The following is a 22,335-nucleotide window of genomic DNA, read 5'->3' as shown; positions in this document are numbered from 1 at the left end:
TAAATGACAAAGCACAGATATAGGAGACAGAAAAACTATGTCTGGCCCAAAGTATTTACTAAATGTATCAAGTTTAGCATGTCCCTCAACTTCTCCATGCCTCTTCTTCCTGTTCCAAAAGAGGAGGATCCTGCCCTCTTCTGTCTAACTCACAGGGCTGCGGTAAATCACCTAAGAAAAACCTATGAAAGTGCTCTGAAAAGGACACAGGGTATATACATGTAATAGCCACACACACGGGCTTGTTATAGTATTATACCTTGTTAGAATGGCCAGGCTATTAAAGGTGTAATTTAAGAGAAAGTTATCCTTGGAATTACCAGAAAAAAATATGCAGTATCTTTACCATGTCCTTTGGATAAGGTTTGAGAGCATTTTGAAAAAAAATGCACTGATACCTATTCTATTATCATGTAAAAAATTACCTCAGACAATGACCTAAGAAAAGATAAGCCTCATTTATTCTTCCCAGATTAAAAAAAAAAAAAAGGCTATAATTCGGCCTTACCAGAATGTGCTTCTGTAATGTTATTAATTTATAGCCTGCTGTTTTAGGCTTATTCTGGTAGTTACTTAACCCACTCTGAAAGCAGTCATAGGTGATCTTTATTTCTCTACTACCTTTTTTTTTAAGTACTTATTTTAAATTCTACTGTTTTTTTTCTGACTTAAACTCACAGAAAGTAGGTATTGTAAGTTTAGATACTATGAATCCAAAAGAATTTTAGAAGCACAAATCAACAGAAAAATCCATTTAATTTACACTATATAGTTTTCCAAGGTTGTAAGATACAAAGTAAGAAAATAAATTAGGATTTTTGCAGAAGACATATCTGAAGGATGATTCTGAAGAAATGAATGTGATTTTGAAGGAAACAGGACAAGAGGACAAGATGAGAAAAAAACAAAAAATAAGATTTTGTAAAACACTGTTTGGTTTTATACACAGTCACTGAAATATTAGTATCTCTAGGTCACTAGCTACATGGGAAACTGGATGGGTAATCGGTCAGGCATGTGGAAACAGATTTGGAAGATCTGATATAGATGATTGCATTGCTGAAGTCACGGGAGTAGAAATTATAAGGTCAAAGAGGGTCTAGATAATACTCAATAAAAGATGTCAGAAGAGAATGAGGGAAAATGAAATGACAATGATTTGAAAAATACAAATAGAATCAGTACTAGAGAAGTGTGGGATTTCAAGAATGAGAGTAGTAAAAAACTAAGGAAAAAAACTTAAAAAGATTGGGTTTGACCAGAAGTCCATAATAAATATGAAGAGCTGATTTTAGTTTAGCAGTAACACTGGATTAAGTTAGCAATAAATTAAGGGATGACAAATAGTTAGAAAGGAGGGCTTCATAGTAATTAATAATTCAATAATTAGTTATTAATATAAATAATTTAATAAATGTTTCAGAATTGAGTCAGACTGATTAATAATAATGTTTCAGACTTAAGTGAGACACTTCGGGGTAGGTGTCTAATGAGGGGAGCCTTATTCTTGTTTCGAGGCAACAGAAAGATATCAATCAAGTCGCCCCTCCCTCTTTTTTTGAATAGCGTAGTCAGCCCCTACACTTAGTGGTATGTATTTAAAAGGTACTTAGACCTTAATAAGTAAAAAGGCAAAAAGCCCAGTTGGTAAGTGGTATTGAAAGTATAAAACAACAAAGTGAATAAGTCAATAATTTACACTTGAAAACGATTTTAAATAAAATTCAAACCACAAGTAGAAAACCTTAAAAATGTAACTGCTAGAGGCATGATATCCATGTAATGTGCAAAGTGATTAAATATTTAAAAGCATAATATAGATTTTATTTTGATATAGCCACTTTCATTCATTGACAGGATTTCTTAGATAATTTCAACCAAAGGAATTTCTATCTCAAAGCATTCATAAAATTGATAATGTGGGTACCTAGGAATTATGAAAAGTATCTTCACAATTTTTAGTATGAAAAGCAATATTAAAAAAGAAATGGAGCATCAAAATATTTTATTTAAAATTTACTTTATGCCTGATCTAATATGTAAATGGAGATATATTAACATTCTATAGGTTTCTGAATTTCATTTCTAATTTTATTTTTATGGATATCTTTCTTTTGAATCTGTATCACTTGACATTAAAGCTGTATAAAAGCCATGCAATTTATTTACAATATTATACATTAATTATATTTGAAGATTATACCAAAATTTCACAAAACTGTAACTAAAATGAAAAGACAAGTGAAACATTTAGAGACTTTAAAAATTTTAGGTATAGAATTTTGCAAAGATTATTTTGGTTAATTTGTGTTATTCAAGCACTGGCTTGAAATAAAATGGACAAAAAAATGCAAATGAGTAGAATTTCAACAAATGAAAAACCAAAAATGTTTAGTGAAAAGATAAATGACTATACCATATAGATGAAATACTTCCTTGTAGCAATGGGAATTATAAAATAGGAAAAACGGTTGGTCCTTAAAAGTCTTTCATAATGCATAAACTATCAGTAAATAAGTCTATAAAATCTTTCAGAAATAAATTTTTTTGAATTATATTCATTACCAAACTTATGTTTTCAGTAGTGATTGGAGCTGTGAACCTTAAATATTTATTTTCCTGTAGGGAAAGTCTGAGTTTCCACCTTTGGGGAGTAGGGGTTAAGGGGTGTGGTGGTAGCGGGGAGAAGAAAACCAATCAGAAACCTTAGATTTAAGTAAAGTTCCTGGTACCACTGTCATGTACTTGGGAGTAGAGAGCTGCAGAGACTTGCAAGTCCACATACTTTTAGCTGTATAGAGTGCTGTAAATAGAGAGTAGTATAAAATTTAGGTTGTTCAATATAAGATCCCCTTTCAGAAAGTAAGTCCGTCATCCTTCAGAGTTTAAAAAATAATAGGGCCCTAGCCAGTGTGGCTCAGTAGACTGTGTGTTGGTCAAGGGCACATACCTCAGTTGCAGGCTAAATCCCCGACCCCATGTCTCTCTAAACATCAATGTTTCTCTGTGTCTCTCCCCCTCTGACTCTCTCTAAACATCAATAGAAAAATATCCTCAGGTGAGGATAAAAAAAAAAAAAAATCAATACTGTTTCTTCTTCTCTAGCTGCATCTCGTCCAGCTTTCACTGTTGTGGCTGAAGGACATTCAGGTACTCAGACTGGCCCAGGTGGTAAGTCGTGTTCCTTCCACAGTCAACGTACTGGTACCTCTCCTGGGATATCTGTTCAGAGTGTCCGAAGTATGTTGTTGTCACAGTGACTCTAAAAATAAAATAGATGTGGAGAAACACTGAATAGTTACATATATAAAAGTTTTCTCAATTGAGAATACTTTTAGAAATTAAAATTCTCTTCAGAGAGAGATTTGATTGATGACAGCTTCATATTCTGGAAATGGGTCTCTTAGGAAATATTTTCCCAACAGACAACAGGAATGCTGGCTGAGCAAACCCTATCCAAATAATTATATACAACAAATGTAATTTTTTTTTAAAAAAACACCTATCTTTAGTTAAAAATATAGCGAAAGTTCATCATACTATTAAAAATCATCGTTATAGAAAAAGGGTTCATCAAATGTTAGGCTCATGGCCCAAATTCCAAACCTATAACCTACAATGTTTTAACAGCTTAGGGTAACACCCAATATACAAACCAGTAACGTTATTTCTCCTCACTAATACTAATGATCATTTACCAAAGGGAGCAAGGAACTGGAGGCTAAGTTCAGTCCTCCCCTCTGTCCCAACCCCTGACATTTTCCTGAGTTCTTGCAAGGCCCAGGTTCACTATTCAGCAGCATGTGATCCTGTACTAATACTTCTTGAGCTCCCATCTCCTCATTTGTATCATGGGATAATAGTTATTGGACATCAGAGCACTCTTGTAAGACATAAAACCCAATTGAGATGGCATTGTAAAAATGCTGTGTATGCTCCAAGTCAGTGATTTTCAACCTTTTCGGCTCATGGAACACATAATCTAGTTACTAAAATTCTGCAGCACACCAAAAACTTACTTGCTGATCAAAAAAAGGGTATAATTTTGATTTATAAAAAAATAAAATAATAGTGATTATCTACCCTTTTTGCTTCAAAGTATGTCAGATGCAAACTTATGCAACATGACCAATAAGATGCAACTCTATTATATGACCTATATACTTATGGTTTGTGACAGGGCATACACACTAGAAGGCTATATTATGTCGGCTGTTATTTATTTACTTTTTATAATCTAAGGGAAAAGAGGTCACTGTCCCTGACTAGTCAGGTATTGCATGCTTTAAAAATTCTCAGAGCATATCAGTTAAAAATTGCTGCTCTAAGCCAATTTTATTAATCTGAAATTTATACAAAGAAATGTCTTTTTCAAAAAATTCATACTCACTGCATCATGAGAACAATGTTATGCACTTTGATGGATGGCAGTGTACAGAAGTCACTGTTAAAGAGAAAACAACGTAAAAGTTTAATTACAATTCTTCCTATGCTAAAGCTAAGTGATACTATTAAGATATAATAAGTAAGCAGTATTGGTTGATCATTTCCTCTATCTCACATAATGATTAATATTTTCATTAACAGGTGACCTTTCAGTGCATGGATGATGATCAACCACATAGGCCAGAGCAATTTACTTTTACTTTTTAAAAATTTAATTGTTTTTAATTGATTAAGTTATTATGTATGTGTCCTACTCCCACATTGCAACCCACCCCTCTGCTCATGCCCTTACCTCTTGTGTCTGTGTCCACTGGTTAGGCTTATATGCATGTATACAAATTCTTTGATCTCTCTCTTACCCCCACCTTCCCCTGCCTTCCCTCTGAGGTTTGACACTCTGAATGATTCTTCTCTGTCTCTGGATCAGTTTTTGTTCATCAGTTATGTTGTTCATTATTTCCCACAAATGAGATCATGTGATATTTATCTTTCTCCAACTGACTTATTTTGCTTAGCATGACGCTCTCCAGGACCATCTAAGCTGTTGCAAATGGTACGAGTTCCTTCTTTTTTACTGCAGCGCAGTATTCCATTGTGTAGATGTACCACAGTTTCTTAATCCACTCATCTGCAGATGGGTACTTAGGCTGTTTCCAAATCTCAGCTATTATCAATTGTGCTGCTATCAACATAGGGGTGCATATATCCTTTTTGGTTGGTGTTTCCAGTTTCTAGAAGTGGGATCACTGGGTCAAATGGGAGTTCCATTTTTAGTTTTCTGAGGGAACTCCACACTGTTCTCCACAGTGGCTGCACCATGTCTGCCTATACTGCCCCTATTTGTCTCTCCCCTACTTTTACTTTTCACCTTTTGAAATTTCACTCATCAGTTTATTGTTCAGAAGTTTTATATCAGGCTAATAGATGATAAAAATTTATCACTGTTTTACTTAACAAGAATAAGTAATCATTTAGAAACAATTTATAAGTTTTAGAACAACAAAATGACAAGAGTATTATACATTAAAGTGGAACATCAGTTTAAACTTAATTTGTTCCACAAGCAATTTGTTTAAAAACCCAAATCATTTCCCCATTAGGAATAATATAAATTAAATGAATCCATTCCAGACCCCAAATGATTCCCTGTTTTAACCTTTCTTACACAGAGTACATGTCAAATGTACTGTTTAATCTAAAAAACCCAAAACACTTTATTTCTTACATTTATCAAACCACCCTTACTGGCCTTAAAGGAATCACTGTCAGCACTTGTTCCAGGGGTATCTTTCAGGGAGGTCAGCCTGCAGTGTCTGCTTGTTCATATATCATTGCCTCTGAAATGCTGTCAGTGGCTAATGGCTTTTTATTTACCCAAAGCAACATCAGTTTTTCTACCTCTTCAATTGCCTGTAATCATTGTTTCTTTCACACCCTCAGCAATACTAGCACTCTTCCCTGCCCCAATTTTTTTTAAAGAACTTCTTTACCTTCTTATCCTAAAATATAAATGTCATTATATATTTTATTATTAATATTTTTAATCTTTTTAATTTAAATTCTTTGCTGTTGAAAATATTATATATGTCTCCTTTCCCCCCCATTGACCTTTCCTGCCTGCTCTGACCTTTTCCCAATGTTTTTTTATTGATTTTTAGAGAGATAGGAAAGGAGAGAGGTGAAAACATCATTGATTTTCATGCCCCCTACTGGAGAACAAGCCTGCCCCCAGGCAGGTACTCTTGACTGCAATGGAATCAGGGATTCTTTAATCCACAGGCCTAAGTTCTATCCACTGAGCCAAATCAGCTAGGGCCATTAGCACTCTTGAGCCTCTCTCTGTTTTAAAATTGTGTTAATGGTTGATTTAGCCTGCAACAAAAATATTTTCTCCCAGTTGCCTGAGAGAGACTTTTTTTTCATGCTGAGGTATCAGCATGAACATTGAAAACCAAAGTTTGGTTTACTTTAAGAACCCATATTTTTTTTTTCTGTGAACTGGGTTGAGAACAGAATTATTTGAGATGAGAAACATTTGAGAAATGAGGCTTGACTGTATTAGCATTATAAATCTTCCTATAATAAAACATCAACAAATAATAGAATATATGAGAATATGATTTTAAAATAGCAAACATAAAGTGACACTGTATATATGATCTTAATTAAAAAAAAAAAAAATCAGGTGTTGCACATAAATGTCAAGTACGTTGAAAAGGGAGAAGAGGAAAACAGAGATAAGCAGAAGCCCGAAGGAATATTCCAAAATGTGGTCTTGTGACTGCTAAGATTATGGGAGATAAAATACATACATATTTAATTCATATTTTATAATTTAATGAGAGAAAAATAAAAATCAGAACTTACTACATATAACTCATTTCCTCTGCTATGATAGTAGGTACTGTATAATCAATCTGAAAGGCAAAAAATAAAAATAAACAGAGAGAATTGGATCAATAATCAAACATTTCAGATACATTTCATAACTTCCAAGAATTCAGAAATCTCCCTTTACGAGTCTGATGCTAAGACTTACTCTTATACTAGAGGCTCCCGACACACAAAATTCATGTACGGGCAGTCCCTAGGCCTGGCCTGCAACCAGGGCCATCTTTCCCAGCTGCCTCAGCTGGCCCCACTACTCAGCCCCAGTTCCCGCTCGCCAAGGGGTGATCGATGCCTGATGGCTGGGGGTAAGAATGGAGAGGTTGGCTGTTCCTGCCTGCTCATGGGCCCCACTCCTGCTAAGGGTGGCCATAGGGTAATGGCAGCCAGCTGGCGGGGAAAGGGACCAAGAGGTGATCAGTGTGCCTCATAGTGACTGGTCCAGCAGTCGCTCTGCTGTTAGGGTCAATTTGCATATTACCCTTCTATTTTATAGGACATTCACTAGAGGCCGATACACGAAATTCGTGCAAGGGGCGCAGCCTTTGCAGCCTGGCGGCTTGCCTTGGCTCTAGCAGCCCCAGCTTTATCCAGAAGGTCAACCAGAAGGACATCCAGAAGGTTGTTCGGCTGTCCAGTCTAATTAGTATATTATGCTTTTTTTTATTATAGATGGGACACATTTCAAAGTCCAGTTTTTGAGGAAACCCCCACTTCCTTTAAGGTAGTACGATAAAGTTGTGACTCATTTAACTTCTTCAAAGAATTTCATGACTGAAGCTTACCTGTCTCATATCCAATGGACCAATGTTTGTTATGTTGTTTAAGCGTGACTTTCCAATAACTGTTTTTGAAAACTGAACTTGTGCAGTGATGTTTTCAACTTCAACAGCATAATAGTTATTGTTTGTTATATTTAGCGTGTTCTGCAAAAGCAAGGAGGCAGAAAACATGTAAGTTATCTGAAAATAAGCAAAAGGAAGATGTACTCAAACTAATAAAAATGACTTCAGTTGTGGCCATGCTTCATTATTAGAATAAAAGTTTTAACAAAAATGTCAAAGAATATCAAATGAACCAATTTTTTGGTTTTATGTATGAGTACAATGTATTGAATATGCTACAATAGTGTTAAAAAAAAAAAAAAAGGCCCAGAAATGGTACAGGCTGAAAATGTTAGAAAAGGTATTTGTGGCATTAGCAAAAATTCAATAAAAATAATTTTTAAATTTCATCTAAATGTTTATTAAATGTTAAAGTTATTTCTAATTCTAATAAATACAAATATGGCCATTTAGCAGCACTTTAAAATAAATTTGGTTTAAAAGAAATTGGTATTTTATATTATACACAAATTGAAATTTTTATCAGGTCACCATGGAGAAAAAATGGAAAAGATTTAAGTCTGGGTTGGACAAAGATAAAGGTGCATTACTTCTATACTTGGGTAACACTAGATCCAACTTTTTAAATTCTAATTCACAACTGTCTCAAATTCAGAAACAAATGTTGAAAAGTAAACAGATATACACAGACTAGAGGCCCGGTGCCTGGTCTGCACCCTCTCCAATCTGGGACCCCTGGGGGATGTCTAACTGCCTCTTGCAATCTGGGACTGCTGGCTCCTAGTCACTCACCTGCCTGCCCGCCTGATCACCGCTAACCACTTCTGCCTGCCCGCCCCATCACCCCTAACCACTTCTGCCTGCCTGCCTCATCACCCCTAACCACTTCTGCCTGCTCGCCTCATCATCCCTAACCACTTCTGCCAGCCTGCCTGATCACCCCTACCTGCTCCCCTACCGGCCTGACCACCCATAACTGCTCCCTTGCTGGCCTGATCGCCCCTAACCACTTATGCCCCGCACCCGGGACCCAGGGTTCCCTCCTCCGGCTAGTCATAGGCACCCAGAACCCGGGCTTCCCTCCCTCTGGCTGTCTGTAAGAACCCAGGACCCAGGCCAGTTTTGCCTGGGCTGGCCACAGCTGCAGGGGACCATGGCGGGCAGCTTATCCCTCTCCCAGGCTGCAGCCACAGGCGCTGGCGCCGGGGATCGTGGGGCGGGTGGCTTTTCCCTCTCCTGAGCTGGGCCACAAGCGCAGGCACAGCCACTGGTGCCCGGGACCATGGAGCATGCGGCTTGTTCCTCTCCCAAGTCGCAGGTGCAGGTGCAGCTGCTGGCACCCAGGACTGCGGGGCAAGCGGCTCGTCCCTCTCCCAGGCCACAGTCTGACTGGTCCCCATTCCTCTCTCCCCAGTGTTGAGTGTCTGAGCTGTTACAGTGTGATGGTATGAGGGCGTGATGGCCATTTGCATATTAGCTCTCTATTATACAGGATTTTTTGGTAGCAATTAATTGTTTAATTCATTTGTCCTCCCAAAGGCATCTTCAAATGCTAAATGATTTTGCATACACAACTGACCGTATTTACTATTCACCACTTTCAGCAGAACCAGAAATGACAGAGAAGCAAGCTGACCAGCATCACATTTAATCTTCTCTCAACAAGGACAAAGGTACTGCTTAACATCATAAAAGAATGAAGTAAACTATTTTTAAGATAAAGTTTTACTTACTGTGATATTTAAATATATTGTACGCTTTTCATCGTCATAACCGACGTACGCTGATTTGACACCAATGTATTTCACGTCGATAGAACGAGGGAAAAGGAAAAACACAGCCAATCCAGAAATCAGCAGACAGACAAACACAGAAGCCATCACATACAGTTTTCTGAAAAAGAAATTGGAGTATTTAAATATATGTGCACCAAAAATTACACAATGAAACATTTAGAGAGGATATTTTCAACCTGAGTTTTCCCCCTATTATGCTAGCTGTATAAAATGTATTTTATCAACTTTTTACATTATTAAAGTACTGAGTAGGCTTGGGTCTGAGTCTACTAAGTACTGAAATGTTTTCCTTAAAAGATGTATTTACTGCAGGGGCCTGATGTGGCGGGAGCCAGACATGGCAGGGATCTCCCTTTCCCTGTCCCGCACGGAAAGAGAGATGAATGAACCAGTTCTAAGTGGAGGCGGGCAAGGATTGAGAAATATTAGAAATAAAGAGAGAAGACACAGAGATAGATTTAAATCTGGGAGCTGGGTGGGCCACCATTCTCTCTGCTGGAGGGGCAGGAAGACAATGACAACAACCCATCACAGTGCATTTATTTTATACCCCCAATACCAGGAAGTAACACCAACTTATTTGAATTCTTAAGTAGGCCTTAGCATGCCTGGATTTACATTTCTAGTCCCGCCCCTGCTGACACCTGGACTGATATGAAGGCCAACCTGACAACATGTCCACCATCTTGGGAAACATGTTCCCAAGGTGTGGCTCTGCCTATGCCATGAGTTCAGCTGATGATAATTAAGGAAAATTGCCCATGTGCCTTCCCAAGCGGCCCTCTACAATTTACCTTATCAGAGACTGGGATTTCAGGCTTATTACACATATAACATAACTGCAGTGACTCCCAAACTGGGCTGCACATTCAAATCAAGACAGGGAGATTTAAAAATATATAGATTTCAAGACCTCCTCTTGAATTCCCCAAGGCAGAATTTTCACATGTGAATTCTGCCACTGTGATTTCCTAAAGTGGCTACTCATCAATAACTACTTTGGAAGCTCTTAAAACAATGAGATATCAACACGGCTTATCAATTTCAAGTTTATAGCCATTCTCTGTTGTTATAAAAGGTATTAAAAAATGGCCAGTATGAATATCCAATTCTATAGTTTTGAGACTATTTCTCTAGTGACTGAACCTGTCCTCCCCTTTATAAACTGGACCCTATCCCCAGCAGGTTCTTCTCAGGATGAGCCTGTCCTTTCTGTAAGAGGTTTTATCCAGTTTCCCTCAGGTCTTTGAGGGCCAGTCCACTCTGATCTTTTCATGGTCCCTTAATGGATCTCTGTGGCCTTTTTCGCACTCTCTCCACGCTGGAGCGTGAGGAGCACTCCTATGTTAACAGGTTATTCTCAGAGGTATTTGCTGAAAGTCTTCTGAGTGGGATCCTCTTCTTATAGGCAAGGTATTTGCTTTGGGTATTAGTGGCATTGGGAATCTTAGGAACTCTATTTGCTTCCATTCACAATTTCCACACAGCTGTTCAATATGTTAAGTCTTTGCTGTCATCATGGTTTGAATACCCATTTTTATCCTGTGGCTAGTGGGAATACCCATTTAAAAAAAGTAAACATGTTTTCTCTGTGTGTGTTCCCTACTATTAATTTAAGTTTGTCTGTTTTAATAAATGGATTTGAGAAGATTCAGATACTATGCTGCTTTTAAGACTTTACCCCAACTAGGAATCTTTTTTTTTTTTTTTATGATATAAAAGCATATGAGAGCATTACTTAACAATCTGATAGCATTTTCCCCTTTTAATAGTGTTAGCTAGTGGCCCGGTGCACAAAATTCATGCACCAGGGAAGTGGACGGGAGGTCCCTCAGCCCAGCCTGCACCCTCTCCAATCCAGGATCTCTCTCGCAATCCAGGACTACTGGCTCCTAACCGCTTGTCAGCCTGATCACCCCTAATATCTCTACCTGCAGGCCTGATTGCCCCTAACTACCCTCCCCCGCCAGCCTGATCAGCTCCCTAACTGCTTCCTACTGCTGGCCTGATCACCCCTAACCGCCTCTGCCTTGGCCCCTGACACCATGGCTTTGTCTGGAAGGAAGGCAGGACTACCAGAAGGTGTCTAGTCGACCTGGTCTAATTAGCATGTTATCCTTTTATTAATACAGATAATTTGAAAAGCAACCCCCCCAAAAAAAAAAACAAACAAACAAAACAAAACAAAAACCATACAGCAAAACAATTTGCCACATTTTTATGAGTATAATCACTTACGTTCTTCTTGGTCTTAATCTCTGATCACTATATGGGATCAATGCCACCAGCTGGTTTTCTTGCCCTAAGTGTTAAAGAAGTTTAAAATTTATTAACATAGTTAATTAAAAATGTAGTGACTGCTCAACAAAGTCTAGTTTGGAAAGACCAAAATATCATGTGGTTCTCATCACATTCCTTTAGTAAACTGCTCTCAAAATCTTCAGAAATTATACAACTTTGATCTTTGTATTAACCATTAGAGCACCTAAGTTAAATTCTCTTTTAAAGCTTTCCATAATGCTTCAATTGTTCCTTCCAGACCCTCCATAACTTTCCCCTCATTTAGAGTACTCCCAACACACCCACATATAATCTATCTATCTATCTATCTATCTATCTACTGAATATGTCTTTATATATATTATTGCATCTTGGTATTCATTTAGCTAAATTACAAATTACAATCCTGGTTAAAACCAACCCTTAGCTACTGTGCCTATATCCACAGTTAAATGTGAGAGAGAAAAACATCCAACTATACTCACTGATCTGATTTTAGATCACTAATTTCAAGTAGCCCTTAATGATACCAACAACCATACTAATTTCCTTAGTTCACACTCTCAACCTGACATACCAAGACCACCATTTCATAACATCAAGTTTTTTTGAAACATCAGTATCTTCTTCCCCATACTCACTCTGAGCTCAGGATGTAGCAAACAGAACTTTCGCAAGCTCCCACCACCACATGTACCTAAACTATCTACTACTGTGTCCACACATAAACCTTCTCTCCTGTTACTAAGAATAGCCAGATGCACAGGTCTAATAATTCTCCCAGCTCCTGCATGCTTTCTCTGTGGATCATTCTCTCCAAATATTATTCACTCCATCTTATAAAAATCCCTCTCCTGACCTCACAGTACCCTCCAGCTATACTACTTCACTCCTTTTTACACAGTAAAACTCAATGCAAAAACTATCTTTCCCCTATATAACCGCTCCTCCTCCTATGTACCCGATTCCAAATCCAATGGTCTTTACAACACCAAATCCAATGGTCAGTTCTTAGTCCTCACATTAATTGATCTATCAGTAATATTTAACACAGTCCATCAATTTTTCTCCTTTGTATATGTTCCACATTTACCTTCTAGGACACCAAATACAGATTTCCTCCTTCTACACTAGCTGCTCTGTCAGTGTCTGCTAATTCTTTCTCATGTCACTGACCTCAAAATGTAATGCTCAAGGGTTCAGTGCTAGAGCTTTTTATTCCACAATGCTGAACTTGTTGCTCTTGTTACCTGTGAGACTACAAGACCTTGGTTCTTATCTTCTTAACACATTAAGTGCCAAGCCTGTTTTGTCTTCCTTTCCATTTAGCCTGAGATATCTGATTTCACCGATATGCTGTCGGCACCAGTGACTGATGAGGTCCGGACGGAAAGTATAGTGCCAGTCACCGGTGACTGACATGTCGCTTAACGTATTAAAGGAAAGGTTTTAATCAAGAGACAAAGTACAGAAGAGCAAGCAAGAATTTACTGACGGTAGCAAAAACACAATTAGCAACAAGGAAGGGCATACATAGAAGAAGCAACTGGAGAGCCTAGGCTGGGCTGCCTTGGCTCACTGGGAAGTAAGAGAAAAGGGGGCCTTGGAGACAGGCTCAGGGGTTAACCTGGGACAAAACGCTGCAGCCCATTTCTCCCCTGGTTGCAAGTCTCATAGGGTCCCTTAGAGTTTAGGGACCTCATGCCTGTGCGGGAAGAGAATGGCATGGTCTGCTAGGACCTTTCTTTTCATGGGGTTTTAAAGGCTGGACATTTAGGAAAGTCCTTAAGGGAGGATCAGTAGAATATCCATTAGCTTTATGCTAATGTACCAAAATGAGATTTATTCTCTTAATCTGTCTGTCCTTGGGTCTGGTTGGCAAGTGGCACTAATTGGATTTCTGTTACCTGCCTCCCTGAGTAGGGTCATTTAAGCTATTACCCTCTGGTTGGGGAGAACTACAAACAACTTACTCTTAAGTGTCCTTATTTAGGGAAGATAGGATTTACTAGGTGGCTGCAAACTGCTGTTTAACTATCTGTTTAGTTTCCCTATTTCGCTCGTCCTAGAATTTTCATACTTTCTTACTATCCTATAACACCCTCATCCATCTCAGCTTTAAGTATCACCTGTATACTGCTGACTCCAGCCTACACGTTGCACTTGAATTCCAGGCCCTCATTATAACTTCCTATTGCACATATCCACGTAGGTGTCAAATATGCATCTCCAAACATACATAACTAAAACTGAGCTCTCTCCTGACATACACACCTTCAAGCCTTTTCTCAATCCTAATAACTAGTTCATTCTTCCAGTTGCTCAGACAAAAAAATACCTTTGTAGTCATCCTTGATTTCCCACTATCCACTTCTAGTTGCCAAAAAAGCCCATTGGCCATACTTCAAAAAACATATCAGGGTAATCTTCCCCTCCCCTAGTCTGGTACATTAATCCCTTCAACGGAAATAATCCTTTTATTCTCGGTCACTACCACTGCAAAGATAAAAATCATCACACTCAAAGGCCAACTCAAATATAAACTTTCCCAACCCAAGGCATCTATCAGAGACTGCTAGACCTCCTACTGCCACCCTGCCCTTTCCTTGGGGCTTCTCCAGAGTCACATTGTCAACTCTAACCAAGCAGATCGCGAGAGGGGCGCAAACGTACTTTCCTATTTCTATAGCTTGGAAACAGCACACAGGAATTATTTCCCTCTGATTTCTATGATATTCCACAAATTGATATTCTTTTTTCCTATTTGACTCATCATCATATACCATCCTCCTTCATGCAATTAGTTCCTCTTGTGCCAATGCCTGAAATCATTCTTTAAAGGGAAACAAGGCACATACCCCTAGGAATTCTTCCTGTTCCTTGACAAGTGGGGCAGGTGACGCTGTCTCTTCCCGTAAACTCCACATAGGGAAACTGAGAGACATCTCCACTTCTCCCATCTTCATTATGGACTTCATTACTGACCAGTCCGTTCCTCATGTTTTCAGTTGATGCGACTCCACCATAAGCATCATCTTTAGTTGAATGCAAAGGCAAATGAGAAAAGGACTTTCCCATGTCTAAAGAAAAAGAGTAATTTATAATAAACTTCAAACACAAAACATATACAAGCAAGAACCTTATAAAACATTTATACCAATCTAATTAACTTAGAAAACTTCAGGGGAATGTTCAAACATTCAGACAGACTACTTTGGGAATTAGAATTATATTCAATCAAAGTAATGTCTGAAACAATGAAGCCATTTACTTGAGTCCAAAAGTGTTTATCAAAATATCTATATATATATAAAACCCTAATATGCAAATAGACTGAACAGTGGGACAACTGGTCGCTATGATGTGTGCTGACCACGAGGGGACATGCAGGGAACATGGCAGACATCAGCCGTGGCAGGATGGTGGAGTAGAAGGGGGGAAGCGTGGCCCACCAAGGCAGGGGACCGGTTGCTGTCACCGGGGCAAGGCTCTGATGGTTACTGAAAATTCTTTGCTCCTGTGTGCTGTGGTCCTGCCTGCTGCTCAGTGTCATCAGTGGGTGTGAGCGGCAGCTGCTGGCCCCAATTGCCCCTCAGGGCTTCTCCACCTCTCCCTGCTCCCGAGAGGCAATCGGGGCAGCAGTCACTGCTTGCACCTGCTGATGGCGCTGGCCCCAATTGCTCTGTGCCACCAGCGGGTGAGAGTGGGGCTGGTGCCATTAGCACGTGGAAGAGGCGGTGGGGTTGCTGGCAGACAGGGGCCCGGGGCCGTGGTGGAGGGGGCTGGATGGGGTTGTGGAGGATGGGCCAAGACCTGCCCCTGTGCCCACCGCAGCCTTGCAGTCCACAGTTCCTTTCAAGGTGCATGAATTTGTGCACTGGGCCCCATAGCTATGAAATAATATCATATCAGACTTGTGATGAGAATGGACTTTCAAACAACATTACAATTTAACATACTTTCTCTGGGTTCTCTGAAAAGTAATGTGGGCTTCACATTTCTTAGAATAAAACACAAACACATATTGCCTTTAAACCAGGGGTCCTCAAACTTTTTAAAGTGGGGGCTAGATCACGGTCCCTCAGAGAGCTGGAGGGCCGGACTATATGAACTACTAATTCCTACTGTAACACCTTGGCTGCGCTCACTGCCCAAAAAACCTGGCGGGCAGGATCAGACTCCCCTGGGGGCTGCATGTGGCCCGCAGGCCGTAGTTTGAAGACCCCTGCTTTAAACCAATAAGCACCAAAGGCAAAAGTTTCTTTGGGCAGATAACAAATAGGTATCACCAAGCAAATTCAAAGTAGTATTTTTCAATCTTTTAAAATTCATGCTCCTTTGTGATAAATAAAATTTACAATCCCTCTCATCCACACATTTCTTTGCTTTAAACATTTAAACACTTGCAACAAAAATAACTCAAAAACCAAATTCTACATGTTTTTCTCTCATTCAGCAGTTGGCAGAGTTAAAATTATGAAAGGAGCATTTCAAAATATTGAATACTAGAGGCCCAGAGCACAAAATTCATGCATGGGGGATGAGGGGGTTCTCTCAGCCCAGCCTGCACCTTCTCCAATCTGGGATCCCTTGGGGTATGTCCAATTGCGGTTTAGGCCAGATCCCCGGACATCCCTCTCACAATCCTGGACCACTGGCTCCTAATCACTCACCTGCCTGCCTGCCTGGTCGCTCCTAATTGCCCCACCTCCCGCCAGCCTGGTCCCCCCCCCCCTACTGCCCCCACTGCTGGTCTAGTCGCCTCTCACTGCCCCCCCCCCCCTCAGCCTAATCACCTCCAACTGCCCCTCCTTCTGGCCTTGTTGCACTCTCATCCTGCCAGCCTGGTTGCCACTAACTGCCTCCCCTCTGCCAGCCTGATTGCCTCTTACTGCCCCCCATCGGCCTGGTTGCTCCTAATTGCCCCCCTCTTGCCAGCCCTCACTAACCGCCCTGCTGGCCTGGTCATCCCATGCAGTCTGCTTGTTCAGTCATTTGGTCATCCCTCACTAACCCCCCTGTCAGCCTGGCCATAGGCAGCCATCTTATGATGGCATGATTGTTAATTTGCATATTACCTCTTTATTATATAGGATAACTTACCCATACAAAACATCACTTTCAAAATTTTAGCATAACAGTGTCAAAAATAACGTGGGGAAAGTTAAGTATAAATTTAAAGCCATTTTTATAAGTTCAAAAACATAATTTATGACTTGTACAAATGCATTATCTTCTCTTGATTTGTTTCAATGACATTAGATCCCAGCCAAGCCAATACTTGCCAGGCACAGATATGTCTCAGGAGAGAAAGACACAGAAGGCAAAGCCAGTGGCTCTGTCTGGACCTCTTCTAACAGTTGCCTTGATAGATGTGTGTGTGTGTTTGCCCTGCCTGCATGCCTCAGGCATGGCTCAGCTCAACCTATGAACCAGGAGGTCACAGTCCAATGCTGGTTGCAGGCTCTATCCCGTGTGGGGCGTGCAGGAGGCAGGTGATCAGTGATTCTCTCTCATCACTGATATTGATGTTTATGTTTATCTCTCTCTCTCTTGACCTCACCCCTTCCTCTCTGAAATCAATGAAATTAAAAAAAAAAAAAAAAAAAAAAAGGTGTTTGTTTCAAGGCTAATGGTACTGGGCATCCCCACACTTCTTGCTCAATTTTCCTCAGAACCCTTATAAACTTAAGCACTTTTTTTCCTGGAGGCTGGTTGGCGTATAGAGAGATTCTAAGCCCCCTTCTCTTCTGTGTGCTCCAAGTGTTGTTTGTTTGTCTTATCGCAGCCTTTTAATTTACTGAAAACCAAACTGGAACTCAGACTCGGTATAAAGAGAGAGAAAGGAAAAAAAAAAAAAAGAAAGACAGCCGTTCATCCAATTTAAATGGATCGTAATTTCCTTCGATAACGAAGGAAGCCAGTGCCTTCCTTTAACGTCACACAGATAAAACAAAACCCAGCCTACAGTCTCCTCGGGAAAGGTTAAAATTAAGACCCAGCCAACAGTGCAAGGAAAACTCAGAAACAGCAACACCAGCGGCCTCCCAAGCTGTGGGGGCGTGGAATCAACCCCGGGCGTCACGGTCTGGATCGGGGTCTGGGTCTGGGTCTGGGTTCGGGTCCCAGTGTCTGGGTCCCGGTCTCTGGGTCTGGGTTCCGATCTCTGGGTCCGGGTCCGGGTCCGGGTCCGGGTCCGGGTCCGGGTGGGAGGAGGTGGTGGCACCACATCCTCCAACAACAACACAGCCCCGAGCTCCTCCCCCGCCGCCCGGCCGGCCGGCCCAGCTGCGCGGCGTCTCCCCTCCCTCCGCGCCGGAAGGGTACCTGGGCCGCGCAGCGGGGGTCGCTCACCGGCGCTGGGGGGTCCCGAGCTGCTCCCTCCGGCGCGGACGGGCCGGAGGACAGGGTCGCCGAGCCCGCGGTCAGGCTGCCCGGGCGGGAGCCGCTGGCTGCAGCAGGGCCGCCGCGGAGCAGGGGACGGAGCGATGCGAGCACCGGATCAGCTGACGCCGGGCCTGTGGCGACCTGCGCCCGCGCCTGCGCAGAGCGCGCTCCTGGGCGTGCGCGGCCCGGACGTGCCCCGCGCCTGCGCCTGCGCCTGCGCCGTGCCCCCGCCGGCTCGACCCCGAAGCGCCGCCGCCGCGCAGATGCGCGCGTGCATTTGTTACCTTGGTCTCCCAAGACTGAAAGGTAAACATGGGCTGCCGGGCCCTAGGAAATTTAAAAATAACAGTATTACTCCATCCTCCATACCCCGGTGAGGCCGTTTCCCTTTGCAAAGGGGAAAAACTTTGTGCCCTCGCTGTCGTAGCCCTCCGCTGAGCCGGCTTCTGGTCCTGGCCCGGGAGTGGACCTGGACCAGGACCATCACGGCGCTGGGCGGGGGATGAGCTGGACGATGGGCTCACGTCTGTCTTAATGTAATTTAATGTAATGAAGTCGCACTTAGTTTAACTTAGAGCCTCTTGTTCCGTGGAAGGAAGATGTAAGCAGGAGGGAGTCCAGTTTTTGCTCTCTTCGGTTTGGGCTTAGGTTGGTTTTGCACTTGGCGTCCCCCGCCCCGCCCTCTCCCTCCTCGGTGGCTGGTTGGCAGGAGTGGGCGGGCCCAGTGCTTCCAGGCATCGGTGTACCCTGGGCTGCTTTGCTCAGCGCATCAAAGGTTAGAAAAAATGAGAATAACAACATTACACAGTTGTTCTGAGGGTTAAGTGAAATGCAGGGGGTAACTGTTGAGCACAGACGGGACTCATGGCTTTCAGGAAGTTGGACATTTCATGGATTTAAGAAGCCTATTCTAGTATTTGTATCTTGACTAGTAGCTCCTGTATTTATAGCTTAAGGTTATGAGTTAATATGATCAGAACAGCAATCTAAGGTGAGACAGTAAATCACAATTTTTTTTTTCTTTTTCTTCGGAGGCCATAACTGTAGCTGAAGTTAGAGAATGATAGGCAAGTTTTATGTGTTCAGCGAGGCAGTTTGCCAAATCCAAAAGGTCAGTCCATTTGGGATGTAATACTGCCAGATTGCAGGGTTAGATTGGATGGTTAGAATTAAAGAAAAAAGTTTCAGGAAGAGGCCATTCTTTAAAAAAAAAAAACAAAACAAAACATTTTTACTGCTACCAGAGAAGAAGGGAGGAGAGATAGAAACACCAAAGATGAGAAGAATCATTGATCACCTGCCTCCTGCACACCCCCTACTGGGGATCCAGCGGCAATCGGGGGCTGGGAATCTTAACTGTGACCTCCTGGCTCATTGACTGAACCAGGGGTCTTCAAACTACGGCCCGCGGGCCACATGCGGCCCGCAGAGGAGTCTGATCCGGCCCGCCAGGTTTTTTGGGCAGTGAGCGCAGCCAAGGTGTTACAGTAGGAATTAGTAGTTCATATAGTCCGGCCCTCCAGCTCTCTGAGGGACCGTGATCTGGCCCCCACTTTAAATAGTTTGAGGACCCCTGGCCCCGTTCAACCTTAACCACTGAGCCATGCTGGCGGGGCCATCCTTAAAACAGTGTGTAAAACCCTGAAGAAACAGACACCATAATGCAAGTTAAGGATCCAGGCAAAATGTTTGAATAGTACACGTATGGAAGCTACTAATCCAAAAATGGAGCTTAATAAACCAAGGACCTTTATGTTTCCTACAAAAGGTCAAAATTGTTCTCAAAGTAGAGGGAGGCCCAAGAGAATCATTGATCGGCTGCCTCTACACTGGGGATGGAGCCTGCAACCCTAAGCATAGATAGAGAAAAAGGAAAGCATGACTGGAGTGAGAGAATCTGGGAATAAGAAACAAGGCCAGTTAGAAAAGTCACAGTGGGGTCCAGTGGCTTTTCCTTATGCCAATGCGAAGGAGAACAATCAGTAAGGAAGTGGGAAGGGGAGAAAAGGAGTACTTTTAATATTTTAGTAAGTGATTGTCACTACTACCTAATAGAGGAGAATTCGGCCCAGGAACCCTGGAAGAGGTATCCTGAAACGGTTATAAAATAAAAATAAAAGAGACCAATCAGGATTTATAAGGTTACAAGAGACTTACTCCACTTCACAACAAGCACAAACCAGAAAAGTTTTGTTAAAATCAATTAAAAATGATCAGAACTGGGCACAAATAAACATTCATAAATTTAAATCCAGAAGGTAGTGAGAGCTAAGAGAAGAAAGAATGATAGTTTCTTTCATTTCCTACAGAACAGTTTATGGTACATCAAGTAACTTTTCTTACATGAATGCACCACAAACAGGTGATAGGAGACCATCCAAATGTTGAATGGCTGTGTGTGGGTTGGAATGCTAGATTACATGCGCTTGGAGCTCCAGTCCAGAGTGAGTCTTCTGCACCCACCCTCCAACTCTGTCCCAAAGGCCTTAAGTGCCCAAAATTAGCTGTGAGAGTCAGGATGGAACAATCCCTTTGAGGAGTCCAGGCCTTTGTTAGGTGTTCTGAGCAACCCTCTGAGGGCTGGGGCAGGGCAACAGGATGGAGAGAATTCTACAGAGGCACAGAAAGAGAGAGAAGACTGCAAAACACCCAACAAATATCCATCAAAGGACATACAATTCATATGGAATACTAGTCAGCAATAAACAATAAACTACTGATAAAGCAACATGATGAATCTCAAGAACATTTTGTACAAAAGTCTAAATGTAAAAAAAAAAAAATGTATACAATCACAATGTGTTTCCATTTACATGAATTCCAAGAAAAGGCAAAACTAATATATGGTTAAATTGGAAAGTAATTGGCTCAGATAAAGGTAGAAATGGACAGGAAATGGGGAAAAGGAACTTTCTGGGGTTATATAAATGTTCTTTGGCTTTGACAATAGTTAAAAGGTTTCATGCAACTGCCCAAACTCATTTAATTGAACAGTTAGGATTTTCAATTCATTATATGTAACAATGCTTCAATAAAAAATAAAAAATTCATACTTAGAAAAAGTATTATATGAACTTTTCTTTCTCATCACATTACTTCATCTTCCAGCCTGGAGGTTCCCTTTTATATTGGATTTTCATTAATTACTGACACTCAATACTTCATACTTTTATAATTCAACAATAGGTCATAAATTCAGTTCATTAGTTTGGGGCCCTATTTGATGATGATATTCTATAATTCCCATTAATATTCAGAGATAGGCTCTAAATTCCTATTATATAGAAGACTAGTAGCCCTGCACACGAATCCATATGCCAGTAGCTTGCTGCCACCCTCCAGTAGCTCTCTGCTCGCTGCCCCGCCCTCCTGTTGCTCCCTCTGCCCGCCCTGCTCCTCCCTCATAGCTTGCTGTCCTGCCCCCTCCTGTTGCTCTCCACCTCCTGCTTGTATCTCGCTGCCCCACCCTCCTGCTGATCCGTGATCCCATCCTTATGCGCAGTTGGTCATTATGCTTCACTGCATAAGGACCATTTGCATATTACATTTTTATTATATAGGATTTGCCTTTATCTGGCCTCCTATTTTCTTCTGTTGCCCAAACTGTTTTCCTGGATTTAGAACCTGTTGCTTCTTCTGTCCATCAGACCTGCATGAATGTTAATGCCTCTCTTGTGCCTGTGTATCCTTACCATTCATTGCACTATCTCTGTAATGCTGCTCCATGAGATAGAGCAGGGGTCTTCAAACTACTGTCCGCGGGCCACATGCGGCCCGCAGAGGAGTCTGATCCGGCCCGCCAGGTTCTTTGGGCAGTGAGCGCAGCCGAGGTGTTACAGTAGGAATTAGTAGTTCATATAGTCCGGCCCTCCAGCTCTCTGAGGGACCGTGATCTGGCCCCCACTTTAAAAAGTTTGAGGACCCCTGAGATAGAGGATCATGTTGGTTTTGAATACTATAAATTTGAAAGAAATTACTTTCATGAAAAGTAAATTAAAATAATGAGGGTGAATAATAAGTAGAAGTTGACACTTTGACTGTTTTTATTATTTTATAATAATTCTTCATTGTTTCTTTGACTGACTTATTTCACTTAGCATCATCCTCTCCAGGTCCCTCCATGCTGTCTCAAAGAGTAAGAGATCTTTCTTTTTTAGTGCTGCATAGTATTCCATGGTATAAATGTACCAGAT

At 41.4% G+C, this 22,335-nt stretch overlaps 1 protein-coding gene and 1 long non-coding RNA gene across 3 annotated transcripts; one reads left to right on the top strand and one right to left on the bottom strand.

The window, feature by feature from the left end:
* The first annotated feature begins 233 nt into the window (after positions 1-233).
* LOC311628893 lies at positions 234-513 on the top strand. Its single transcript, XR_014796094.1, has 2 exons — positions 234-336; positions 371-513. It is a non-coding gene; the product is annotated as an uncharacterized lncRNA (long non-coding RNA).
* Positions 514-1,560: 1,047 nt separating this feature from the next.
* TMEM106B (transmembrane protein 106B) lies at positions 1,561-18,293 on the bottom strand. Of its 2 annotated transcripts, none has more exons than XM_084896467.1 (8): positions 18,110-18,293; positions 14,614-14,835; positions 11,714-11,777; positions 9,413-9,572; positions 7,620-7,760; positions 6,814-6,863; positions 4,391-4,444; positions 1,561-3,262 (listed from the first exon to the last, which is right to left on the bottom strand). In XM_084896467.1, exons 2-8 carry the CDS (start codon positions 14,831-14,833, stop codon positions 3,124-3,126), a joined length of 828 nt encoding a protein of 275 aa, XP_084752593.1. In that variant the 5' UTR covers positions 14,834-14,835; positions 18,110-18,293; the 3' UTR covers positions 1,561-3,123. The 2 variants fall into 2 exon arrangements, with proteins under 2 accessions (XP_084752593.1, XP_084752594.1); XM_084896468.1 differs by having other exon boundaries at positions 14,614-14,790; positions 18,110-18,216.
* Positions 18,294-22,335: the final 4,042 nt, after the last annotated feature.

Source organism: Pipistrellus hanaki (genome assembly GCF_964339955.1).
Source record: "Pipistrellus hanaki genome assembly, chromosome: 10".
Lineage (NCBI taxonomy): Eukaryota > Metazoa > Chordata > Mammalia > Chiroptera > Vespertilionidae > Pipistrellus > Pipistrellus hanaki.
The sequence above is the reverse complement of the archived record's forward strand: the minus strand, read 5'-3'. Positions and strand labels throughout refer to the sequence as shown.